At 33.4% G+C, this 12,013-nt stretch overlaps 1 protein-coding gene across 1 annotated transcript; it reads left to right on the top strand.

Annotated features, from left to right (window-relative positions):
* The first annotated feature begins 2,050 nt into the window (after positions 1-2,050).
* LOC149529309 (protein SIEVE ELEMENT OCCLUSION B-like) lies at positions 2,051-4,232 on the top strand. Its single transcript, XM_089808131.1, has 3 exons — positions 2,051-2,170; positions 2,894-3,460; positions 3,564-4,232. Exons 1-3 carry the CDS (start codon positions 2,051-2,053, stop codon positions 4,089-4,091), a joined length of 1,215 nt encoding a protein of 404 aa, XP_089664257.1. The 3' UTR covers positions 4,092-4,232.
* The last annotated feature ends 7,781 nt before the right edge of the window (positions 4,233-12,013 follow it).

The raw sequence follows: 12,013 nt of genomic DNA, 5'->3' as shown, positions 1-12,013 counted from the left end.
GTTGCCAAACCAACTTGATAATCTACCACTATGGTATCAATAAATCTTGAAAATGAAACACCCATAAACCCCTAAAATATGGCACATGCATCTATCAAACCCAATGCAATTATACAAATAAATCTATCTATTGAGATACCTAGGCAGCCAATTGTTGTACTCGCTAGTTCTATAAGAATACTTTTCAGGTACATGGTTCATCAATATATCAAATCAAACTCTAGGGTGTCAGTACAACCAATAATGTACCCCTTATAACAACTTAGGTACAATATACATTTTGACTTTTCCTATTAACGAATGTGACTAACACCCAAACATCTACCCAAAATCCATAGCCTATCAATATCAGTAACCATCAATGCTTATTTTTTATGACTTCTAGGACATTATTTGGGACAAGTCTCTTATCAAAAACCATCCAAATATGATAATCAGCTTCACATAATTTAAACAACACCTATTAAGAGATATCTCAACAATACTCTTTTATATGACCAATCAACGACAACGACATAACCTTCATATTTAGATAGACACATTCTCTCATTGTCAATCCATATATTGATCTCAAATTAGAACACACATTTCAAAAGACTATTGCACCGTAACAACAACCTTTAACACATCATCTCACCACCAATTGTAACTCTATCCACCTGAGACAATCACATAAGACTCCTATAACTAATATGTGTAATAATAGAAACATTTATATGCAAGCCAAAATTCTTAAAGATTCTATTTCAAGTACCAATACATCGTACCATAATAACCATTATTCACCATTTTTGCTATTAACATATGATTAAATTGTATCAAAGCCTCATACGATAAAAAATCATAGAGAAGTGAATACTCCATTTTAAAAAAGGGACTTTTTGAGACAACATAAAACTAACATCGTCAAGGTTAACAATCTCTTTAAACGATTTTATATTATCCACTTGAAGCAAGGACACAAAAACAAAAACTAGTCTCTCAACAAAAGAACTCACTGATCTTCCAATTTTTTTGACTTTTAACTTCTTTACTGCTATGACATCACTCATGTAGTCTAACTTATTAAAAATTACAAACCTCCTTTTTTGTTCTGCAAACAACATAATTGTTACAAATAGTTACTCACGATGTGCCAGTTCCCAACTGAGAGAGTTGACAATTTTTTCTTTGTATATCTAATGCAACCAACTCAATTAAAGGGAAGCTCCAAATTCCATTGCCTATAAACAAGGAAGTGCTAGGCTATGATGCCTCAACCTTAAAAAAAAAATCTCCACAAATGAAATGGATCTTCTTCCTTTGGCTCTGATACCATGTTGAAAAAAAAGGAACAAAGGAGAAACTCATAAAAGAGCTCTATTAAAGACATTCCCAATCTATTGTATTTATAAACAAATGCATACAAATACTACTAATGATTTTTAGATAAGAAATTAATTGTGGATGGTAGAGTTGATAGCAAGACTTGGTTGTGAATGGCTAAAAACAATGCTTACACAACTTGAGTCAACAATGGTGGCTAGTTGGCCGGTGTTAGCTCTTCTATGTGCCGATAACATGTCTACATTATTATGATTAATTTAATCCTTTGAATAGATTGTTAGTGTCCAAGGCTTCCTTCACAAGTCCAAGAAAGCGATTCATAGCAAGCCCTAATATCTTACAACCAATTTCTAGAAATACTTTTCCAATGCAATGTAATACAATAAAGTTTGGAATAAATGATAAGGGCTACAATATCTAAGGTATGATATAATGTTGGGCATAAAAAAAGTTTGACAAACCAACCTATTACTCATAAATCAAACCATCAACAACCTATCATCTAGACATACAAATAGAATCACAAGAGGAAACCATGCTCATGGTAACATTAATAGTGCACAAATATACATAAAACTAATCATTGTATGGTTTGTCACATCATTAATCTTATTTTCATTTATCATAATATAATTAATTATTTATGACCATAAAAAATATCCGTTTCAAGGCTTGATTTGTTTTTCCATTTCACTTCTCAAGAAATTTGATTACGAGGAGAAAAATGTGTGCAAAAAAGGTGGGAGGTAGATCCACATTACAAAAAGTCAAGGACCCGTTTGTTTGCTGGAATTTGATTGGAACAGGAATGGAGAATTGGAATTTATTTTCAATTCTATGTTTGGTGCGTCAAAGTAGAATTGAGAATAACAATTTATTTTTAATCCTTTGTTTGGTACATCAAATTGGAATTTGGAATTACAATTTGTATTCCCAATTTAGCCCCAAAATGAGCATGTGTCCATTCTAAAATACTTGTTATTGGAATAGCTATTCCTATTCTTATTTTAACTTTTTCTTATTTGATAAAATTTTGAAGTCCGTTGCACTCCATTTCCCTATTTGATTTTGAAGTATGTTGCATGAGCTGTTAGATTGTAGTGACTGATTAGGGAAGTACTATACATACTATATCAACATTTTATGGCTGACATGTTTTAACTAATTTTAACCCTAAAGTGGAAAAAATACTTGTATAAAAGGACTTAGGGTTAGGGATTGTTTCATAAGGTGTGATGCAAAAATTGCTTCTTGTGGCAGTATTGGGCCGTAAGGGATTACAAATTGTAACTAGGTTGTAATCACTAGATCATAATAATATTGGACTTGATGTTTGGTGGACGTGGCCCAAGGATTTGATGAACCATATTAAATCTTGGTGTTTTGTGTTCTCTTCTGTGTGATCTATTATTCTTTGTGGAGTTCCATTATTGTTTTGGCTAACAATCTGAATTTAGAGGTGGCCTTAGATTGGATATGTTTAACTTGCAGAATTACTTCTTTTCTATTTGGTACGAAATTTTATACCACATTGCATCAACTAATTCTAATTGCATTCCAATTGCAGGGTGAAGAAGGAAGAAGGGCTCTGTTGTTGGAAGGGGTGCTAACAAGGGTATTTTATGAGGAAGGGCTTCTGCTTGACGCAGATGAAAACCCCTTCCATCCATCCTCACTTCAACGACAAAATCCAATCATCCTCGTCATTGATATTCGCGATAGCTCTGGGCGGTACGAAGAATTAATGAGAAAGAACCTGCAGCAACTGCAAGAGAATTCAAAAGAGTTGCAAATCATATATCTTGGGATAAATTTTAAATCATTAATATCTTCTCGGAGTGCGGCCCTCAAAATCGTGGCTCATACGCCGGATAACTTCAGGACTTCCTCATTGTATAAGAAATTGGACGCATCTTTTAAAGAAGTAGCGGGTAGCATTAGAGTTTTCCGTAGCACTCATCAATTAGATGAAAACAACTTAAATTTCCAGTCGGCGTGGGAAGACATGTCTTCTTATATGTTGAATCGAGCTGCCTTTTTAGGAAACACTCCGAGAGAGAGCAACCTTGAATTGCTAAAAGAATTGCTGGTAACTGGAGAAACAGATTATCTCTTGCTCAGTGGAAACCGTCAGGTAATGTTTTCGAGTTATTCACTTTTAATAATTTAATGTCGCTTTGATTGGGAAGAAATATTTGAGGCTAGGTTGTAAGAGTAAAAGAGAATGATGATTGCAGGTAAAGGTTGCCGCTTTACAGGGAAAATTGATGTTACTGCTCATCACCTATCTTGATGTATCAATAATGCGCACCTCTTCCCTGAAAGAGATGTATGTGAAAATGCAAGAGAGTGGCTTCACAAATAACTCGGTAGAAGTAGTTTGGGTTCCATTCGTACAATTTTTAGACACGTGGGAGGAGTTTGAGAGAGCGGCTGTCAATGCTCCGTGGCCCGTGGTACCAAATCCATGGTTGATAAAGCAGAGAACAGAGTCTTTTATTCAGGCACAGGGAAAATATAGGTATGGAGATCTTATTGAGCCATTCGTGTTTGTGGTGGACGAGAAGGGAAGGATATCAAGCAAAGATGCAATGCCGATGATAGAGAGGTGGGGAGTGGAGGCGTATCCAATTTCTGAAGCTCGTGAAGAAGAACTGATCAAGACGGAGTGGGAGACATTGAGATTCAACTCTTCATCCACGTTGCAGTTCGTCTTTCAAAATATCGAGTTTCTCTCAAACAAGGTGAGTTTAGAACAATTGTAACCTTTCAGTTCAGCTATGCGCTATAAATCTCCGAGCTTATTTATACTTGATTTCTTAATGATAAGAAATTGGAGTTTTTGGTGATAGGCCATGGAGGTGATGGATCGTGGTGGAGTTATGACGTTGTTGTGCGTGGCTACACCTGAGGAGATGATAGAGCTCGCTCCTCACTTGAATTCTGCTTTGACAACGTTGGGAATGGCATTCAATGTGCTTTATGTTGCCCTTCAGCGATATGGAATCAGTTCAGATGATTATGACAAGGCTTGTGAGAAGCTCAAAGAAAATGAGTCGGAGATGTGTGGCATAGCAACACTCTCCTTGTCTGACATCTACAGATTTTGGCGGCGTGTTAAGTATTTGCAAAAGGACTTGATGAATGGAATGGGAACAGATGAAAGGATAGTGAAGGTGAGAAGAATGGTACTGGGTCTTGCTAGCTCATGCTACCGGAAGCCTATGGTAGTGGAGCCGGGTCTTGCTAGTGCAAATAAGAACTGCTACTTGGAGCCAAGAGTAGTGGTGGTGGATAGAAATGGTGAGATTGTAAGTGGGAGGGGAATGGAAATGGTAAAAGTACTGAGTGATGGTGAAGAAGATAGCAAGGAAAAATTGGTGGAGGACATAACAAAGAGAGGAATTGGGAAAAGTATGCAGAGCAGATGGAGAGATGGAATCATCCATCCCAAACATCATCCCCAACATCCCCTGCTCAAACTACGGCCTTGTCATGAGTACATTGGCTGCAGTTTATGCAATACTGAAGTATATTTGAAGGGATATCAATGTAATGTATGCGAAAAATATGCAATATGTGGAAACTGCGGAAGAGGAAAGGTAAGAGATGGCATAGAGCAAAGCAACGATACAATTCAATGAAGGAAAGCAATGATACATCTCAACTATCAATTGTCTACTCAGTTCCAAGAGTTGTGCGTTTCTAGAGTTTATTTATTGTATATCAATTCTTAACAGTCATTTGAAAAATATAAGGTTGTGTTATTTATTTATTTATTTATATTAAATATAAATTAAAATATTTAATTATAAATTAATAAAAATATCTAAGAATTTAGTTTTCCACTTGAAGAAATAAAAAAGCTATACATTCAATTATAAGAAATATGCAATGGAAAAAATTATAGTATCTTTAGTATCTTATTTTCTTGTATATTCGATGTATAAATATGGAGATTATTTGAAATTATTTTCATTGATATTTGGAAATTGTTTCAAGAGTTCAAAGTACAAATAATGTCATTTTAGATAAATAATCTTATTTATATATAAAAGACATTCAAGCTAATTCATATCCGATACAAGAGTTTAGAACTTCTAATATATGAAATTGAAATCCCTTTTATAGAATAAGAGAGCAAAAAGTATTGAGCCATTAAGAATTTGATAGATTGATAGGTGATTGGTCAAGGTCATAGAGTGAAAAAATATTCCCATCAAAGAGGGGCCTCCTTGAATGCTCTTTTCATAAACATGAGTTCATCAATAACAAGACAATTACAAAGAATTGTTGCATCCTTTTCCAATGTCTTAGAAATTAGCTTTATTAGCTCAACAAAATTTTAGATGAATCTCCTAGAGAATTAAATTGACCAAACAAAGATTGTTTTGCCTTTCTTGTTCTAGGAATGAGAGTCTTGTCAATTGTTTCTACTCTTTCATGATATATTTCTATAGTATTATTTAAAATTAATACGATTTGCCAAAAACCTTTTCCAAATGGAAACAATGATCTTTTGTTCTTTTGGAGTAGTTGCCAAACCAACTTGATAATCTACTACTATGGTATCAATAAATCTTGAAAATGAAACACCCACAAACCCTTAAAATATGGCACATGCATCTATCAAACCCAATGCAATTATACAAATAAATCTATCTATTGAGATACCTAGGTACCCAATTGTTGTACTTGCTAGTTCTATAAGAATACTTTTCAGGTACATGGTTCATCAATATATCAAATCAAACTCTAGGGTGTCGGTACAACCAATAATGTACCCCTTATAACAACTTAGGTACAATATACATTTTTACTTTTCCTATTAACAAATGTGACTAACACCCAAACATCTACCCAAAATCCATAACCTATCAATATCAATAACCATCAATGCTTATTTTTTATGACTTCTAGGACATTATTTGGGACAAGTCTCTTTTCAAAAACCATCCAAATATGATAATTAGCTTCACATAATTTAAACAACACTTATTAAGAGATATCTCAACAATACTATTTTATATGACCAATCAGTGACAACGACATAACCTTCATATTTAGATAGACACATTCTCTCATTGTCAACCCATATATTGATCTCAAATTAGAACACACATTTCAAAAGACTATTGCACCGTAACAATAACCTTTAACACATCATCTCACCACCAATTGGAACTCTATGCACCTGAGACAATCACATAAGACTCCTATAACTGATATGTGTAATACTAGAAACACTTATATGCAAGCCAAAATTCTTAAAGATTCTATTTCAAGTACCAATACATCGTACCATAATAACCATTATTCACCATTTCCGCTAGTAACATATGATTAAATTGTATCAAAGCCTCATACAATAAAAAATCATAGAGAAATGAATACTCCATTTTAAAAAAAGGACTTTTCGAGACAACATAAAACTAACATCTTCAAGGTTAACAATCTCTTTAAACGATTTTATATTATCCACTTGAAGCAAGGACACAATAACAAAACCTAATCTCTCAACAAAAGAACTCACTGATCTTCCATTTTTTTTGACTTTTAACTTCTTTACTGCTATGATATCACTCATGTAGTCTAACTTATTAAAAATTACAAACATCCTTTTTGTTCTGCAAACAACATAATTGTTGCAAATAGTTACTCACGATGTGCCAGTTCCCAACTAAGAGAGTTGGCAATTTTTTCTTTGTATATCTAATGCCACCAACTCAATTAAAGGGAAGCTCCAAATTCCATTGCCTATAAACAAGGAAGTGCTAGGCCATGATGCCTCAACCTTAAAAACAAAACCCCCACAAACGAAATGGATCTTCTTCCTTTGGCTTTGATACCATGTTGAAAAAAAAGGAACAAAGGAGAAACTCATAAAAGAGCTCTATTAAAGACATTCCCAATCTATTGTATTTATAAACAAATGCATACAAATACTACTAATGATTTTTAGATAAGAAATTAATTGTGGATGGTAGAGTTGATAGCAAGACTTGGTTGTGAATGGCTAAAAATAATGCTTACGCAACTTGAGTCAACAATGGTGGCTAGTTGGCCAGTGTTAGCTCTTCTATGTGCCGATAACCTGTCTACATTATTATGATTAATTTAATCCTTTGAATAGATTGTTAGTGTCTAAGGCTTCCTTCACAAGTCCAAGAAAGTGATTCATAGCAAGCCCTAATATCTTACAACCAATTTCTAGAAAGACTCTTCCAATGCAATGTAATACAATAAAGTTTGGAATAAATGATAAGGACTACAATATCTAAGGTATGATATAATGTTGGGCATAAAAAAAGTTTGACAAACCAACCTATTGCTCATAAATCAAACCATTAACAACCTATCATCTAGACATACAAATAGAATCACAGGAGGAAACCATGCTCATGGTAACATTAATAGTGCACAAATATACATAAAACTAATCATTGTATGGTTTGTCACATCATTAATCTTATTTTCATTTATCATAATATAATTAATTATTTATGACCATAAAAAAATTCGTTTCAAGGCTTGATTTGTTTTTCCATTTCACTTCTCAAGAAATTTGATTACGAGGAGAAAAATGTGTGGAAAAAAGGTGGGAGGCAGATCCACATTACAAAAAGCCAAGGACCCGTTTGTTTGTTGGAATTTGATTGGAACAGGAATGGAGAATTGGAATTTATTTTCAATTCTATGTTTGGTGCATCAAAGTAGAATTGAGAATAATAATTTATTTTTAATCCTTAATTTGGTACATTAAATTGGAATTTGGAATTAGAATTTTTATTCCCAATTTAGCCCCAAAATGAGCATGTGTCCATTCTAAAAATACTTTTTATTGGAATAGCTATTCCTATTCTTATTTTAACTTTTTCTTATTTGATAAAATTTTGAAGTCCGCTACACTCCATTTCCCTATTCGATTTTGAAGTATGTTGCATGAGTTGTTAGATTGTAGTGACTGATCAAGGAAGTACTATACATATTATATTGACATTTTATGGTTGACATGTTGTAACTAATTTTAACCCTAAAGTGGAAAAAATACTTGTATAAAAGGACTTAGGGCTAGGGATTGTTTCATAAGGTGTGATGCAAAAATTGCTTCTTGTGGCAGTATTGGGTTGTAAGGGATTACAAATTGTAATTAGGTTGTAATCACTAGATCATAATAATATTGAACTTGCTATTTGGTGGATGTAGCCCAAGGATTTGATGAACCACATTAAATCTTGGTATTTTGTGTTCTCTTTTGTGTGATCTATTATTTCTTGATGTTGTTTATATTTGCATGTAATTGTTATTTCTGTTTGTGGTTTTATCCTAGCATGAGCCATTGCTTGTTCGAGCTTAAATTTGCCTCACCGATTCAAATCTTTCAAACTCCCCACACTCTCAAGTAAAACTAGAGTGTTATAATTATCGACTCTATTGTTCCACACTTTATTGGTACACCATCATTTATTTGCAATGCATTGTCTATTAACAAAAGAATACACATCCTCGTTATGGTGACCCCTTAAAATGGAGACTCCCAAATGCTTGGTTGGGCCACTGTATTAATGACATCAACATAGCAGTACTCTGAGCCAAGTCCTCCAAGACTTGAATTTGTATGTTTTCACACAAGCATGCCACTAAATATGCCCAATTGGGATGTCAAAAATGGTTGTGTTGTTGTTAATCCATTTCCAAAGGCTCCAAATGGTATTAGGATGAGTTATTGACAGTTGCTACCTCTAAGAAAAAATTAATTGTCCCCTTCCTCAATTTCTTCTAATCTCTTCACTGCAGCCATGGTTTCATTTAGCAATTCACCCCTATAAACTATTCCAAACCCACCTGAACCTACCTTCTCTATAAAATTCTTTGTGCAGTGCAATAGATCTTTGTAGGAAAACTGAACTAGGGCTCTAGAGGCATAGTGATGGGGGCACAACCCAAGCACAGAATGGACACAACAGGAAAGGAAAAATTTTATTAACTGTGAAAATATGCTAGTACACTTAGTACAGAGAAACAGACTCCAAAACATGCCCTATGGGCTTACAATAGCATAAATCTGGAGATAAATTCTCTTTTCAGTACCTTCTCTCAAACACCACTCCGAACTGCCTTTTACAATGCCAGAAATATTCTTAAATAGACCCCGAAGGGTTAAGGATTAGGAATACATTCTAGAAAGTGCTAGTTGGCATCCACCAACCAAATAGAAGGCTCCAGAAGGCACATTAGAAGTCGGCACAAAATTAGAAGAATCCAGAAACGGTAATTGAACTTTCGGGACCCATAAGTTTTGAACCGTAGCTCCAATTGACGAACCGTTTACATTTTCGAAAAGCTCTTGAAGCGCTCTATAGCCCTATGGACCAGCTTTGCTCGTCCCCCATTTTTTGGCCCTTTTTGAGGTTATTTAATGCCCCTAACTTGACTTTGAAGCATTCTTAGGAGGTCTCCAGAAACTGAAAAATTGCGATAACTTTCAAACCATGGGGCCTTTTGACCTGATTCTTTTTCTGGAATGCTCTAAATTACAATTACATTCATTTGGCCAATTTAAACCCTCTAATTTACTAAAATTATGGCTCAATTACATACTCCTATTTTTCCAGCATTTACACATATCCCAAGGTGTTCAAATACTCTAACCTAGAACACTGATAGTGGAATTGTGAGAGTTGGAACCTTTATTTGACCCAAATGGGTATCTAGAAATGTAAACACATGAAATAGAAACTAAGTCTAAGTACATTTTTTTGGGTGACACAGGATTGCCCTTATACCTCTGGATGCTCCTACATCACATAGTCAATTGAAACCTCAATCTCAGCGCTACACTTTCTTCAATATGTTTGAAAGGATGATCTACCATTCTTTCTGTTTTGTTTTCATCACCATTTTCCTATTTCAAATCAGATGATTACTCAGGTTTTGTAGAACCAAATGAAGTGTAGAGTAACAAGTCCTATTCCTATTTCTATCTCTATTCCTATTCCTATTCCCCATTTTTTTTCCTTCCAAATCCTATTCTTCATTTCTATTCCTATTCCTATTCCCACAACAAAACAAGCCCTAAGACAATGGGGCCTATTAGCATTGGCTTTGCAGTTTTTTCTGGTTTGCTCCAACATGATCTGAGCTTCTGACCTGTCAATGTGATGCAATAAGACCAAGAATCTCACAACCTCCTTATATTTCTAACACAGTGAGGGGATTGAAATTTATTTTGTTAGTATGATGGGAAGTGTCTTTATATTTTGTTTCCATTAGTAGCAAGATAAGAAAACGAAATATTAGAAATAGATTTTTTTTTCAAAATTATAGATATATACTATATATATATATAAAATAGATCTTTCCCATTATTTTTACATTTCCTTAATGAGTGCAGAATTCATTTCCCTTGTTTTAGCTACCTATGAATTCACTCAAGTTCCTTCTTCAATATTTTCCTTTCTTAACTGATGCAAGTTTTTTCTTCACACATACACTTATTTGTAGTGCATTGTGTACTGTTTATTATAATATATTTATTTAATTTTATAATTGTACATCTATTAATACTATATGGACAAATATTCTAAAAGTATTTATACAAACATAAATGTCAAATCTAGGGAATAAAAGTGTAAGGTAAAAGTGTTAAATAGTCAAAACTCACTTATTTTTGCAAGCTTATTTTTTTTTCTTAGTGTATGATGTTTAAGAATAGACAACAAACAATGATTACCATATTATAAAACATCAATCTAACTTTCCCAAATAATAATAAAAATAAATAAATTTGAAAGTCTATTTAAAGAGGCTCTACATTGTCATGTAATAGGAATAAAAAAATTGATAACAATTTTTTAAAAATGCCTAAAATTAAAATCTTCCTAGCCAAAGCCTTCCAACAATTACAATACTTCTATGTTAGATGCCAACACATACTAATATCCAAATTATGAAAAAGAAGACTATAAAAACATAAATTCAATAACAGAAATAAAAACAAGCAATAAGATCCATTTCATTGGAATTGTGGCATGACAAGGCCACTATTAAGAGAATTTATAAAACTCCTTAACATCCATAAATCCTTCACCACCTTGATCATAATCTTGAAAGGCCCTTAAGATCTATACCTCTATGCCTAGCGTAAAGTAGAACAAACAAATTTGAATGCATCTTAGATCTCTATGACTTCCTCTCCATCATCCTGACAAAATAGTCACATTAAATTCTCATTAATTATTTATGGTTCAAAAACATCTTACTAATCACAAAAAACATACATAAAATTTCACGCGATTCTAAACCATCATGAGAATGAGTTGTTAAACACTTGCATCGACTTTCTAATTGTCAATTTATCATTGGGTTTCTAGAAGGCTCTGACATTATATAAAGATGAAAGCTTAATAAACCAATCTTTGAAAGAACATACATATATAAGGAGTGTGTCGATGCATTTACTCAATTATTGAGTCATGGACAAACACAACAATCAAACATTGAGGTAGAGAGTTAAAAGATCCCAAATGTTTAATTATTAATTTTATAGAAAAAAAAATAAAATAAAATAAAAAATTCATCAATAAATGTATTTCTTCAAAAAAATATTATTAAACTTTATTGTATAAATAATCATTCACTTTAATTCTTATTAATCAAAATTCGGGAATCTCAATTAGACTTGTAG

This window comes from Cupressus sempervirens, chromosome 11 (genome assembly GCF_028749045.1).
Source record: "Cupressus sempervirens isolate cs-2001-9-10 chromosome 11, ASM2874904v1, whole genome shotgun sequence".
Taxonomy (NCBI): Eukaryota; Viridiplantae; Streptophyta; class Pinopsida; order Cupressales; family Cupressaceae; genus Cupressus; species Cupressus sempervirens.
This window is presented reverse-complemented; position numbering and strand designations above follow the sequence as displayed.

Excerpts from the sequence above, each read along its gene's own strand:
- LOC149529309 (XM_089808131.1), top strand. The coding sequence starts at position 2,051 with ATGTGTGCAAAAAAGGTGGGAGGTAGATCCACATTACAAAAAGTCAAG. Across the intron at positions 2,171-2,893 it reads TATTTTCAATTCTATGTTTG|GGTGAAGAAGGAAGAAGGGC; the intron begins GTGCGTCAAAGT and ends TTCCAATTGCAG. Across the intron at positions 3,461-3,563 it reads TGCTCAGTGGAAACCGTCAG|GTAAAGGTTGCCGCTTTACA; the intron begins GTAATGTTTTCG and ends TGATGATTGCAG.